Source organism: Heteronotia binoei, chromosome 13, assembly GCF_032191835.1.
Source record: "Heteronotia binoei isolate CCM8104 ecotype False Entrance Well chromosome 13, APGP_CSIRO_Hbin_v1, whole genome shotgun sequence".
NCBI classification, from domain to species: Eukaryota; Metazoa; Chordata; class Lepidosauria; order Squamata; family Gekkonidae; genus Heteronotia; species Heteronotia binoei.
In genome coordinates this window covers 9531181-9546479 of record NC_083235.1, presented here as the reverse complement: position 1 = coordinate 9546479, position 15299 = coordinate 9531181, and the positions used below count along the sequence as shown (strand labels likewise).

Below are 15299 nucleotides of genomic sequence, written 5' to 3'. Positions count from 1 at the left end.
CTCTTCTGGGTCGGCTGGCTCTGTACTCTTTTCTGCTGGTGTTGGGGCTTTTGCAGTGGGGCGGCCTAGGAGAAGCCTGCATTGTGGGCGGTACCTTATGATGTACTTCCGGTGATGTCAGAGGGGTGTGTGGCATATGCTAATGAGTTATGCTAATGAGCTCCACGACCTATTTTTCTAGGAAAAGACCCTTGGGTTGAACAAGCAGCTGTGTAGGGCCGCAGAATTCCTTGGCAAATCGAGAAATTCTTCCAGAGAAAGCCTTATTTCTTCCCCTGTCCCTATTCAAAACAGGGGGTGACGCTGGGGAGAGAAGGAGGGAGAATTACATCTCCCCTGTTCAAAACTCCACTGCCCGTTTATGAAGTTAGGACACATCTTCTACCTGCCCCAAACCCTGTTTTCTGGAAGAAGAAACATTTGAACCCCCCCCACCCAGGGGTCATTTTGTAGAAAAATAGGTGGCACAGGTCATTAGCATATGCTGCCCCCCTCCCCCCAGCCAAAAGCAACCCGATGCAAGAAAGGAGAGCCCCGGCCGAACGAGGCCTGCTTGGGCTGCCTAGAGATCCAGCCAGCCCAAGCAAGCCTTGCTCACCTGGGGCTTTTCTGGGCCACGCCCACAGTCAAAAGGCCAGCAAGCTACCCGCCACCCAAAATCACATCAGAAGTGGAGAAAGGGTGGTGCAGGCTTCTCCAGGGGTTCATGAGGGCTGCTGGGGGGGGTGGCAAAGCTCCTGGTGGCTGGCTGGCTGGCTGCCCGGCCTCCTAAATCAGGGATTGTTATGCAGCTGCACCTACTATTCAATGGATAAGGTAGGTAGGTGTGGGGAAGGAAAGGGGCTGTTCAGAAAGGTTCAGGAGCTGTGCTCCTGTGAGCTCCTACTGAATTCAAGGCCTGCCCCCACCAACCCTAAAAACAAGATGCAGAGAGGGAAAGAGGGGAACAGAATTAACGTTCTTGGGAAAATATTAAAACGGCTCGAGCCACAGCTGCTACCGACCCCAGCCCTCCACCCCATCACTCACCGTCTTCACTAGCTGGCGTTTCAGGGGTCCTCTCCATCTCAGGCTCCTCTGCGGTGGCTTCCAGGGGTAAGATGTCACTGCTCGGAGACAGAGAGAGAACGTAAGGGTAGCCATGTTGGATCAGATCTACGATCCAGCATCAGCAGCACTGACCCAAGCGCGCAGGGCACCCTAGGCAGACTGCCAGCCCGCCGCCCCCCTCCACAGTGCCCCCCCCCCCCGCGGCGTCGCACCTCCCCCCCTTCCTTCCCTACCCCAGGTCCATTTCAAAGCCCGGAAGGGCAGTGGAGTCCCGCTCCCGGGTGATCCAAAGTACCCTCCCCGCCGATCAGCTGATTGGGGGGCAAAAAAGCCGTGAGTGCTGGGGCATGCCAGCAGCAGTGTGAAGGAAATATGTCTTGAAAGGGTTCTGCTGCTGCTCCCTCCTCCCCACTTCCTTCCCATTTGGGGTGGGGGAGTGCCTTTAGATTGCCTGGGAGCGGCGCTCGACCGCCCTTCTGGGCATTGAAATAGACCTGTGGTGGAGAAGAGAGGGAGGAGGCGGCTGAGGAGCAGGCAAACTAGGGGGCGGTCGAATTTGGTGCCGACGCCCTAGGCAACCGCCTAGTTTGCCTAGTGGGCAAGCCGGCCCCGAGCATCAGAGAAAAAGAAGGATCTGCTGGCAATAACACTCCCTGCTGGCCACCGCAGCCTATCAGGCAGCCAGGCATTCCGCCCCTGAACCCAGAAACACCATTCAGCTATCACAACTCATAAGAACATAAGAGAAGCCATGTTGGATCAGGCCAGTGGCCCATCCAGTCCAACACTCTGTGTCACAGAAGAACATAAGAGAAGCCATGTTGGATCAGGCCAGTGGCCCATCCAGTCCAACACTCTGGGTCACATAAGAACATAAGAGAAGCCGTGTTGGATCAGGCCAGTGGCCCATCCAGTCCAACACTCTGTGTCACGTAAGAACATAAGAGAAGCCATGTTGGATCAGGCCAATGGCCCATCCAGTCCAACACTCTGTGTCTCATAAGAACATAAGAGAAGCCATGTTGGATCAGGCCAGTGGCCCATCCAGTCCAACACTCTGTGTCTCATAAGAACATAAGAGAAGCCATGTTGGATCAGGCCAGTGGCCCATCCAGTCCAACACTCTGTGTCACGTAAGAACATAAGAGAAGCCATGTTGGATCAGGCCAATGGCCCATCCAGTCCAACACTCTGTGTCTCATAAGAACATAAGAGAAGCCATGTTGGATCAGGCCAGTGGCCCATCCAGTCCAACACTCTGTGTCTCATAAGAACATAAGAGAAGCCATGTTGGATCAGGCCAGTGGCCCATCCAGTCCAACACTCTGTGTCACATAAGAACATCAGAGAAGCCATGTTGGGTCAGGCCAGTGGCCCCTCCAGTCCAACACTCTGTGTCACATAAGAACATCAGAGAAGCCATGTTAGATCAGGCCAATGGCCCATCCAGTCCAACACTCTGTGTCACATATGAACATCAGAGAAGCCATGTTGGGTCAGGCCAGTGGCCCCTCCAGTTCAACACTCTGTGTCACAGAAGAACATAAGAGAAGCCCTGTTGGGTCAGGCCAGTGGCCCCTCCAGTTCAACACTCTGTGTCACAGAAGAACATAAGAGAAGCCCTGTTGGGTCAGGCCAGTGGCCCCTCCAGTTCAACACTCTGTGTCACATAAGAACATAAGAGAAGCCGTGTTGGATCAGGCCAGTGGCCCATCCAGTCCAACACTCTGTGTCACATAAGAACATCAGAGAAGCCATGTTGGATCAGGCCAGTGGCCCCTCCAGTTCAACACTCTGTGTCACAGAAGAACATAAGAGAAGCCCTGTTGGGTCAGGCCAGTGGCCCCTCCAGTCCAACACTCTGTGTCACATAAGAACATTAGAGAAGCCATGTTGAATCAGGCCAGTGACCCATCCAGTCCAACACTCTGTGTCACATAAGAACATCAGAGAAGCCCTGTTGGGTCAGGCCAATGGCCCATCCAGTCCAACACTCTGTGTCACATAAGAACATCAGAGAAGCCATGTTAGATCAGGCCAACACTCTGTGTCACACAGGGGTCAATATATGTGTGTGTGTATACACACACATGTACATACATACATACACACACACGCTGTGGCTAATAGCCACTGATGGACCTCTGCTCCATATTTTTATCCAATCCCCTCTTGAAGCTGGCTATGCTTGTAGCCGCCACCACCTCCTGTGGCAGTGAATTCCACATGTTAATCACCCTTTGGGTGAAGAAGTACTTCCTTTTATCCGTTTTAACCTGACTGCTAAGCAATTTCATTGAATGCCCACGAGTTCTTGGATTGAGAAAGGGAGAAAAGGACTTCTTTCTCTCCTCATATAAGCCAGTGGTAGATCTATCCTCCATAAATGAGTCCAGATCCCTTTTTCAATGCATCTAAGCCTGCAGCCTTCACCACATCTTGTGGCAGGGAGTTCCACAATCGCCTGCCCATCCCGAATTCCAGCACCAAGCAGAGTGACCATGTTTTCTAGCGTTATGGGAGAGAGGCTGCAGAAGTTTCTTTCTGTGTACTTTCTGCATACTACGCATTTGGGAGAAGGAGTGTCGCGAGCACCATTTGGCCGACAGGGACTTTTCAAACAGGATGGCAGGAAGTAGGTGGGACCAGCAAGACTTTTGCCCAGCAAAGCTTCTGATTGGCTGTGCGGTGTTCAAATGTTCCTTCAGCAGCAGCTGCCAGCACAGCACGAGGGTCTTCACTGTGGGACTGAAGATAAGTCATGGGGGCCATTTTATGTTTCATGTAGGAGCCATTTTGTGGCTGGCTCCACCTCCTGAACAGGGCCGGATCTAGGGGGGGGCGGAGGGGGGTGCTTGCCCCGGGCGCCGACGGAGGGGGGGGCGCCAAATTGGGTATGGAGTCCATTATATTCTATGGAACCACAAGACAGAATGGCCCATAAGGGGGCCTCATTTTTTAATTTTGTCTTCCCCCCCCCCCCAAAAAAAAATGGATCCGGTCCTGCTCCTGAAGCAGCCCTTTTGGTGAGCCAGTTTGGTGTAGTGGTGAAGTATGTGGACTCTTATCTGGGAGAACCGGGTTTGATTCCCCACTCCTCCACTTGCACCTGCTGGAATGGCCTTGGGTCAGCCATAGCTCTCACAGAGTTGTCCTTTGAAAGGGCAGCTTCTGGGAGAGCTCTCTCAGCCCCACCCACCTCACAGGGTGTCTGTTGTGAGGGAAGAAGATATAAGAGATTGTAAGCCACTTTGAGACTCTGTCCTTGAAAGGGCAGCTTCTGGGAGAGCTCTCTCAGCCCCACCCACCTCACAGGGTGTCTGATGTGGGGGAGGAAGGAAAGGAGATTGTAGGCTGCTCTGAGACTCTGTCCTTGAAAGGGCAGCTTCTGGGAGAGCCCTCTCAGCCCCACCCACCTCACAGGGTGTTTGTTGTGCGGGGGGAAGATATAGGAGATTGTGAGCCACTCTGAGTCTCTGTCCCTGAAAGGGCAGCTTCTGTGAGAGCCCTCTTCAGCCCCACCCACCTCACAGGGTGTCTGTAGTGGGAGAGGAAGGGAAAGGAGATTGTGAGCCGCTCTGAGACTCTGTCCCTGAAAGGGCAGCTTCTGTGAGAGCCCTCTCAGCCCCACCCACCTCACTGGGTGTCTGTTGTGGGAGGAGAAGATATAGGAGATTGTGAGCCACTCTGAGTCTCTGATTCAGAGAGAAGGGCAGGGTATAAATCGGCGATTCTTCTTCTTTTGCGGCAACTGTTTTGGGACTGCGCCGCACCGCGGCATGTCAGAATTCCAAAGCTGGCCACAGACTCAAAAATGTTGGAGGTCCCTGCACTGTACATAAGCAAACAACCGCACGCAAGTAAGCAGCAACTATTTCCACCCGGCCGGCCACACCCACCCTCTCTCCCCACCCACTCATACCAGTACTCCTCCTCGACCAAGGCCATGACTTTCTCATACTGAGGGCCGGATAGCTGGCTGGTTCCAGGAAAGACGGCCTCGTGGTGTACGATCAGGCACTTCACCACCTCGTTGATGTGAGGCTGCACCGACACGGCGTCCTGGCCAGCAGGGACCGTCACCAGGGTGGGGCCGAAGCACACGGCTAGGTTGTGCGGGTCCATCATGTTCTCGTCGCTGTACTGAGATAAGCTGCGGGGAGAAGGTGTGGGTGATGCCGGACGAGTTATCCAGGCAGCAGAGAATGGACCCCATCCTGTACTTGACCTTGGCGGCAGGGTCGGATCTAGGGAGGGGCAGAGGGGACACCTGCTCCGGGCGCTGTTGGGGGGGAGGAGGCACCAAATTGGGCACTCCTGGAAAATGGGTGGGGGGGAGCAGTAAAGGGCTCTTAAGCACCCTCCCCTCCTTCCCCCCCCCCCACTTTTCTCTGTCCCGGTCTGTGGGGCGGATGCCTGTGTGTGTGTGGGGGGGGGGAGACCACGGGTGCTTTGCCCGAGGGGAGGTGGAGGGTGCCTTGCCATTTTTTGAGTGGGGGTGCCATTTTTTGTAAGTTTTGGCCCCACTAGGGTTGCCAACTCCAATTCAAAAAATAGCTGGGGACTTTAGAGTGGAGCCAGGAGATTTTTTGGGGTGGAGCGAGGAGATTTTTTGGGGGTGGAGCCAGGAGATTTTTGGGGTGGAGCTAGATTTTTAGGGGTGGAGCCAGGGAATTTGGGGGGGGGTGAAGCCAGGAGACTGGGGCTAGAGCCAGGAGCAAGGGTGTGACAAGCACCATTGAACTCCAAAGGGAGCTCTGGCCATCACACATTAAAGGAACTGCACAGCCTTTAAATGCCTTCCCTCCATTTGGAAATAATGAGGGATAGGGGCACCTTCTTTGGGAGCTCATAGAATTGGACCCCCTGGTCCAATCTTTTTGAAACTTGGGGAGGTATTTTGAGGAGAGGCACTGGATGCTATGCTGAAATATTGGTGCCTCTACCTCAAAAAACAGCTCCCCCAGAGCCTCAGATACCCGCGGATCAATTTTCCATTATTTCCTATGGGAATAAGTCTCCATAGGGAATGACAGAGTTCCCAGCAAACATTTCCCTCCCCCTCTGCTTTCTGATGATCCTGAAGTGGGGGGAGGGCCTCCAAACTGAGGGATCCCCTGCCCCCACCTGGGGATTGGCAACCCTAGCCCCCACTCAAAAAAATGGGTAGATCCGGCCCTGCTTGGCAGTTTGCCACCACCCCCCTCTGGAAACTGAGGTGTGACACTTTCAAGGAAAGAAGAGTCCTCTCCTACTTAGAACCCCAAGGTTGGATCTAGGGGGGGGAGCAGAGAGGGTGCCTGCCCTGAGTGCCGCTAGAGGGGGGGCACCAAATTAGGTATGGAGTCCATTCTATTCTATGGGCCCAGAGGGTAGAATGGGCCCATAAGGGGGCATCATTTTTTAAATTTTGCCCCCCCCCCCTCAAAAAACATGTTGATCCAATCCTGCAGAACCCGCAATACTCACTGGTTGAGGAAAGCGAAGAGGTAACGCAAAACCACCAACACGGCGGCCGGGAGCCGGGAAACGAGAGCTCGAAGGTGGCAGATTCGCTCGGCCAAAGATTCCAATTCTGAGCAGCACATTAAAGAGAGGGAACGAATGTTAAAGTAAGCAGCAGATCGGCGTGAAAAGACGGAAGAGCCACCTATCTTAAAAATCCTCCCCACCAGAATGAATAATTTTACTTGGGACACTGGGTGCAATGCAACGAGGATCCAAAGACACGCCCCAGATTATAGACCCGGCGACAAAACTTCGGGGTTCTTGGAGGAAGGACGAAGTTTCTTGGTTCGTACAATTAAGAGGAGAGGTGCCAAACAATTCAGGGGGGAAACGGATTTGATTTTTGACAGGGCTTTTTTTTGTAGCAGGAACTCCTTTGCATATTAGGCCACACACCCCTGATGTAGCCAATCCTCCAGTAGCTTACAGTAGGCCCTGTACGAAGAGCCCTGAAGGCTCTTGGAAGATTGGCTACATCAGGGCTGTGTGGCCTAATAGTGCCTGCTACCAAAAGAAGCCCTGATTTTTGAAATTACTAGCAATGCACCTCTTTAATATTAATGAGACCCCCTCCATGTTGTGTAGTGAATACTATCCCTGCGAAGATGTGAAGAGATGCATGATTCTACAGCAAATAACTGTAATAACTGGATGATTAATTGGAGCCTCATTTATACTGTGTGGACTTTAAAAAAAATATGTGTGGCTTTTTTTTAATGATGAAGTGTCTCTGTTGCTAATAAAACAAAAGGCAACGATCCTTGCTGAGCAGAATTTATTTTGAAAAATGGCTGAATCTCCATGTTTTGGGTCTGCATCCCACTTGGTCTATTCTTCCCTGTGGAAACACCTCATGTTTTTAGGTTGTTAGCCTTGAGAACAGTAATTTTTGCATTAATGTCAAGGCAAAGTCATTGCAGCACAGCCCAGCAGCAAATGTCAGCTGCAAAAGGACCACTGGAGTGCTGATACTAGACAAATATTGATACCACGGGACAAAAGAAATACAAATTTCTGCATGAACAGATGTGGGTGATGGAAAGTGCCATCAAGTCACTGGCAACTTCGGGGGACCCCCCCATAAGGATTTCAAGGCAAGAGACAACCAGAGGTGGTTTGCTGTTGCCTTCCTCTGCATAGCTACCCTAGACTTCCTTGGTGGTCTCCCATCCAAGTACTATCCGGGGCTGTCTCTGCTTAGCTTCTGAGAGCTGGTGGGATTGAGCTAGCCTGGGCCATGCAGGTCAAGGAAAGAGATGAACAGAGGTGGTTTACCATTGCCTTCCTCTGCATAGCAACCCTGGGGAGGGACGGTGGCTCAGTGGCAGAGCACCTGCTTGGGAAGCAGAAGGTCCCAGGTTCAATCCCCTGCATCTCCAAAAAAGGGTCCAGGCAAATAAGTGTGAAAAACCTCAGCTTGAGACCCTGGAGAGCCGCTGCCAGTCTGAGAAGACAATACTGACTTTGATGGATCAAGGGTCTGATTCAGTATAAGGCAGCTTCATATGTTCATATGACTCTCTGGGCCAGCCAGGTCAAGGCAAGTCTGGATAGCAGAGTGACCTCAGCTCTGCAGAGAGTGACAAACACTACTTGAGGCTAATTTGAGAGGGCACTGTTTGACAAGTCCAAATTCCCAGTGCCATACAGCACACTCCCCACCTGAGACAAGGGGCATCCATGACCAGGCAAAACCAGTAAACACACAAACGTACGGGCTGTGGCCAGCAGCTCTGGAACAATGTCGCTGGGAAAGAGGGGTTTCTCCAGTCCCCGGAAATACAACTTCAGCACTCCTGCCACGGAATCCAAGTCATGTTGCATGAAGCCGTCAGCCAATGGATCCTCACCTGGTGAAAGAGGGGGGGGGGGGGGAAATTACAGATCATATCCAACATTCAAACTCAATAATAACTCAAAAATTTACAGAGAAATGGTTTCCTTGGAGAGCCAGTTTGGTGTAGCAGTTAAGTGTGTGGACTCTTATCTGGGAGAACCGGGTTTGATTCCCCACTCTTCCACTTGCACCTGCTGGAATGGCCTTGGGTCAGCCAGGGCTCTTGCAAGAGTTGTCCTTGAAAGGGCAGTTTCTGTCAGAGCTCTTTCAGCCCCACCCACCTCACAAGGTGTCTGTTGTGGGGGGAGAAGATACAGGAGATTGTAAGCTGTTCTGAATCTCTGATTCAGAGATAAGGGCGGGGTATAACTCTGCAATTCTTTTTTTATTGAGTTCATTACAGCAAACGACATCCAACCACACAAACCAGAATATCTTGATCTTATCTACTTATAAGTTTTTAACATTTTCCTTCAGTTGTGTTTTTTTCTTTCTTTTCTATTTACTAACACTTCTTTTTATTTCTCTATTTTTCTACCTTCCTTTTCTTTTACTGTGCTAGTAGTGGTTCGCACCTAATTATAATCACCAAACAGTAAATTTTGGAATAACCTGTAATAGTTTGCATAGAGAATATTTAGGCAGTTAAGAATTCATAGCAATGCATAATTAATAGTTTAATGATAATATGGTTCAATTAGATTAACTTTGTTTTGATACAGGAATTATTGTCTTGATTTTAATTTTGTTTTCATCTTGACCTCTCTTCTGGGATAGAAAATGGTCTACATATCTAAATACATTTTTATAACTTAAAATCTTTACTTGATATTTTATTGTATGCATGTAAGTATTTATGCTTGTTTATAACCTGATTCCATAAGTTTAATTGTGTATGAATATTAATATTGATATTAACTTGTATATTTTTTTTAAATTCAATTAAAAAATATAAAGAGGGTGAAAGAGGGGAAAGCATTCCGGCATTTTTCTCCTTCCTCCCTCCCCTCCGTTACCAATTCATGGAGTACCCCGCCCCCCAACCCTGGACAACTTCTTACACCTCTGAAGATATTGACAGACCAGGAGAAACTCCTGAGTTTGTACATTGGTGGGGCGCAGCAACATTTGAACAGAGGATCACCTGGGTCAAATTCCTCCTTGAAATAACTCTCCGTGAAAAAATAGTAAAGCAACTAGAACCAATATATATAAATCCTCTATATTCAATTTCAAATCCAAATCTCAATAATACTAATATAACAAATATTGAAATGTACAAGTTACGAGAGACCGTACAAAGACTACTCCATCCAGAAAGCACTCTTATTCCTACTGTCTCTTAAATGATAAATATCCTCATTAATTTATAGCCATAAATGCAGTCCGACGATCATAACGACCGGTCCTTGAGTCGTTTTGAGTCTCAAAGCACTTCTTGGCCAGAAAATTGGTCTACTCCCCTACGCATGGAACTTATCTTGATGTTACTGTTAATGGCAAAAATTTGGTAGCTCAAGTTTGGAAGAGTACTAAGGTCCCATCGATTGAGGAATGGGGCATTAAGGTGAGGGACATAATTGTACAAGACAAGATCTCAACACAACTACTACTAATGGAAACACCAACGTTAAAAAATACCATAACAGAAAAATGGCTCCCTTATCTAGAATATGTTAATTCTACCGTTTTGGAAAGTGAAAAGTTGCCTCTTGAAATGTTGGGATTTCATTATTATTTAAGGTAATTATCTTGTATGTCAGTAATGATTGAATCAAGTCTGTAGAGAAAGGATTTGTTTTGTATTTGTTATAATTTTGATTTGTTCTAAATTTGTTTATTTTTGGTTATAATAAAAATTAAAAAAAAAAACCCTCTTCTTCTAGGGACCGTCTTCTTCCAGTATGTCGTACAGTAGATAAATTTGCTGGGTTTGTAAGTAGCGTCTGCAAACAACTTTGTGTCTCACTGGCTGATAACAGATGGCCAATTCAGGGCAGCTGAAGAAAGCCGGCCAGAAGAAGAGTGCCCCAGAGCTTCCAGACGGTGCTGCACGAAGGCGCGGGCCTTGGGTGGCCGGAGAACGTCTGGAAAGCTCCCGCGTCCCGCTCGCGGCTCCCCAGGCGCTTGTAAGGCACTCTCTGGGCTTCCGGATGGCCGGGTGCCACCTCAGAGCCACTCCAGTGAAAAGGGACCACTTTCCAAGTGGTCCCTTTTTGAGCTGAGTGGATCGTCTTTCAGGACGGGGTAAATGTGGGACAGGGGCGGGCGGCAAATGTTGCCGTGTGGCCGGTTTATTTGGGTCGACTTCAGAGGCGTCTCTGAGTCGACCCAAAGTGCCGGTCTGTAATCAGCCACTGAGTCTTATTCGTTTTGCTAAGTCCAAATCACAACCCAAAGACAGAATCCAAAAGTCAGTCATAAGAAGGCAAGGTTCGAGAACTACGGCCACAAGCCCTACCAGGTTGATTCGTTGCTTCCACTTGTAGCTTGTACATTTCAATATTTGTTATATTACTCTTATTGATATTTGGATTTGATATTGAATATAGAGGATTTATATATATTGGTTCTAGTTGCTTTACTATTTTCACACGGAGAGTTATTTCATGGGTTGTTAGTAGCAGTTCCTCTGTGGTCCTGGTAGTCCATTACGTCAAATTCCTCCTTGGCAGGATGGTCTTGGTAGAGGGTTCCCAATCCCCAGGTGGGGGCAGGAGATCCCCTGGTTTGGAGGCTCTCCCCCCTGCTTCAGGGTCATCAGAAAGCGGGGGGAGTGGAGGGATATGTCTGCTGGGCACTCCATTATTCCCTATGGAGACAGATTCCTGCAGAGCAGGGGTGGCCAACGGTAGCTCTCCGGATGTTTTTTGCCTACAACTCCCATCAACCCCAGCCATTGGCCATGCTGGCAGGGGCTGATGGGAGTTGTAGGCAAAAAAACATCTGGAGAGCTACCGCTGGCCACCCCTGCTGTAGAGTATAATGGAGAATTGATCTGCGGGTATCTAAGGCTTGCGGGGGGCTGTTTTTTGAGGTAGAGGCACCAAATTTGCAGCATGGCATCCAATGCCTCTCCTCAAAACGCCCTCCAAGTTTCGAAACGTTTGGGGTCCAATTCCATGAGCCCTCAAAAGAAGGTGCCTCTATCTTTCATTATTTCTAACAGAGAGAAGGCATTTAGAAGACATGCAGTCCCTTAAAGTGTGATGGCAAGAATTCCCTTTGGAATTCAATGGTGCTTGTTACAAACTTGCTGCTGGCTCCACCCCCAATGTCTCCTGGCTCCACCCCCAAAGTCCCCAGATATTTCTTGAATTGGATCTGGCAACCCTGGGCCTTGGGCAAACTTGCTTCAGTTTGGAGGCTTATTTTTCACTGGAACCCAGTCTTTACAAGACATTCATAGAAGAACAATGTTTAAGACATATCTGATGGATTTCCAGGTTCTCCTCACGTATGCAAGTCAAAGGCATGTGCCATATTTCCTTAAAGGAGTACAGCGAAACTATAGGATCTTAGCGTAAAAGGTAAAGGTAGTCCCCTGTGCAAGCACCAGTCGTTTCAGACTCTGGGGAGACGTTGCTTTCACAACGTTTTCACGGCAGACTTTTTATGGGGTGGTTTGCCATTGCCTTCCCCAGTCATCTACGCTTTCCCCCCAGCAAGCTGGGTCCTCATTTTACTGACCTCGGAAGGATGGAAGGCTGAGTCAATCTGGAGCCGGCTACCTGAACCCAGCTTCCGCCGAGATCAAACTCAGGTCGTGAGCAGGGAGCTCAGACTGCAGTACTGCAGTTTCACCACTCTGCGCCACGGGGCTCTTGGATCTTAGCGTACGAATGTGTAAATAGAAAACAACGTGGCCACCAGAGGAGGTGAAGACAGCCACAAAATGATTTCCAGGTTCTAGGAAGTACTTCTTCACCCAAAGGGTGATTAACATGTGGAATTCACTGCCACAGGAGGTGGTGGCGGCCACAAGCATAGCCACCTTCAAGAGGGGTTTAGATAAAAATATGGAGCAGAGGTCCATCAGTGGCTATTAGCCACAGTGTGTGTGTGTGTATATATAAAAATTTTTTGCCACTGTGTGACACAGAGTGTTGGACTGGATGGGCCATTGGCCTGATCTAACATGGCTTTTCTTATGTTCTTATTATGACTCTATGATTCTTCTCCAGGCCAAACATCCCCATCCTTTCTTCTAAAGGCTTCTTGGTCTTCAGGCCCTGGATCCTCCTCCTCGCTCTCCTCTGCACCAGCTCCGTTCCGTCCATGCCCTTCTCGGAGTGAGGCCTCCAGAACTGCACACGACACTCCAGGTGCGGCCTGACCAAGGCAGGGTACAGCTTCTGTGCTTCCAAGGCAAGTGATCTATATTATTTTACGTTTAACTCAATACACTCACCTTTCTCAAAAGCATTCCGGATCTCAGACACCTGAGCTTGAGACCCTGGCACCCGAAAAATCCCTTCGTGCTGGAGCCCTGAAGGGAGGAAACGACAACGGGCCCGTCATATCGAAATGAGAAAATTGAGCCTTTTCCTCTATTACAGGGGTGGCCAATGGTAGCTCTCCAGATGTCCCCCCCCCCTACAACTCCCATCAGCTTCAGCCACTGGCCATGCTGGCTGGGGCTGATGGGAGTTGTAGGCAAAAAATATCTGGAGAGCTACCACTGGCCACCCCTGCTATATTATATACCTATTTTGAAGGTCTAATAAGACTCCTTTTTGTATAGCAACTGCCTGAGCAGCATAATTCTAAGTCCAAGGACTTTTTATAGCATCCTAAGAATGTTTTTTTTTTGCATTTTAAAAGCCCAGTTCTTTTAACTAAATACAAAGGATATTCTCAGAACTTAAAAATAAGTCTGAAACTCTGAGGTAATATGTGACTATGGATATTTAGCCCGGCTCTTAGAATTAACAAAAGCACTCTCAAGAGCAGTAATTCTTAACTGAGACCTTTTTCAGGGGTGGCCGACGGTAGCTCTCCAGATGTTTTTTGCCTACAACTCCCATAAGCCCCAGCCATTGGCCAGGTTGGCTGGGGTTGATGGGAGTTGTAGGCAAAAAAAAATCTGGAAAGCTATCGTTGGCCACCCATTTTATATTTTTAAGGTGCTTATGTTTCACTTTTTCCCCATCTAGGGATTCAGAGCAACATACAAAGAAGGCAAGTGATCTATATCAGGGGTGGCCAATGGTAGCTCTCCAGATGTTTTTTGCCTACAACTCCCATTAGCCCGTCATTGGCCATGCTGGCTGCGGCTGATGGGAGTTGTAGGCAAAAAAAAAACCATCTGGAGAGCTACTGTTGGCCACCCCTCATCTATATTATTTTACATTTAACCCAAGACACTCACCTTTCTCAAAAGCCTGTGGCTGGGATGGGAGGGGAGCCCACACAAGTATTACTGGGGGGGGGGGGGTGTAGAAAAAGTCCAGCAAGAACTCGTTTGCATATTAGGCCACACCCCCTGACGGCACCATTGTTTCACACAGGCCTTTCTGTCGAGAAAGCCCAGCAGGAACTCGTTTGCATATTAGGCCACACCCCGACTTCACCAGGGCTTTTTTGCATATGAACCCCAGAGAGCACTGAGGTCAGCTGGAAAAAACTTGTTGACCACCCCCGGACCAAGAGAGGTGAAGCTGCAATGCACCCGCAATCGGGCCTTCTCCTCTGTAGCCCCGAACCTATGGAACCAACTTCCAGAGGAAATGCGGGCCCTGCGGGACCTTGATCAGTTCCGCAGGGCCTGCAAAACTTTCCTCTTTCGACTGGCTTTCGCTGACGAAGAAAGTAGTTGCTAATGATTACCGCCATCATAAAAAAGAACAAGCAGCATTAGCACTTTTATTACTTAATTAATTAATTAATTTTAAATTTATCAGAATTTTAATGTTAAATGTAACTTTGTTTTTTGTATAACTGAATGTTGTTAGCCGCCCTGAGCCTGCTCTGGCGGGGAGGGCGGGATATAAATAAAATTACCTACCTACCAAAAAAAAATTGTTTCACACAGAGCTTTAAAAAAAAAAAAAAAAGACTAGCAGGAACTCATTTGCGCATTAGGCCACACCCCCAATGTCACCGTTGTTTCACACAGGGCTTTTTTGTAGAAAAAGCCCAGCAGGAACTCATTTGCATATTAGTCCACACCCCCTGATGCTACTGTTTCACACAGGGCTTTTCTGCAGAAAATGCCCAGCAGAACTCATTTGCATATTAGGCCACACCCCCAATGTCACCGTTGTTTCACACAGGGCTTTTTTGTAGAAAAAGCCCAGCAGGAACTCATTTGCATATTAGTCCACACCCCCTGATGCTACTGTTTCACACAGGGCTTTTTTGCATGAAAAGCCCATTTGCATATTAGGCCACACCCCAGACACCAAGCCAGCTGAAACTACATTCCTGTGCGTTCCTGCTAAAAAAAAAGCCCTGGGTCTTACCATGGAGGTTGATGAAACGAATGCAGCTCTCCACCACCAACGGGACGGCCTGACCTGAGCCCTGGAGTCACGGGAAGGAAACACAAAGTCACGGCACGGTTTCTTCACAGCACAGCTGGGGGAGGGGTGCTATGTGCGTGCTGCCGGCTCATAGGAGCATGTAAAAGGCCCAGAATGCACCAGTGGCGGTGGAAAATTCCGTCAAGTTGCAGCTGACTTGTGGCGATCTCAGATGGTTTTCAAGGCAAGAGCCGTTCAGAGAGGCCAACCTGGCACTGCTTCTGAGATCTGACAAGACTGAGCTAGCCTGGGCCCTCCAGGACAAGGCAAGATACGAACAGAAGTGGTTTGGCACCACCTGCCTCTGTGCAGCAACCCTGGACTTCCTTGCTGGTCTCCCATGCAAGTACTGACCAGGGCCCACCAGCTTAGCTCCTGAG

The 15299-nt window shown here is 49.1% G+C and overlaps 1 protein-coding gene across 2 annotated transcripts in view; it reads right to left on the bottom strand.

Annotated features, from left to right (window-relative positions):
• ARHGAP4 (Rho GTPase activating protein 4) overlaps window positions 1–15299 on the bottom strand; it is a 97574-nt gene that overhangs the window by 14420 nt on the left and 67855 nt on the right. For both annotated transcript variants that reach the window (XM_060252335.1, XM_060252336.1), the window contains exons 13-18: window positions 14860–14920; window positions 12807–12884; window positions 8274–8408; window positions 6520–6625; window positions 4973–5203; window positions 1030–1106 (exon numbers count right to left, since the gene is read on the bottom strand). In XM_060252335.1, coding sequence (XP_060108318.1) covers window positions 1030–1106; window positions 4973–5203; window positions 6520–6625; window positions 8274–8408; window positions 12807–12884; window positions 14860–14920 — 688 coding nt within the window. The remainder of the gene's footprint in view (window positions 1–1029; window positions 1107–4972; window positions 5204–6519; window positions 6626–8273; window positions 8409–12806; window positions 12885–14859; window positions 14921–15299) is intronic.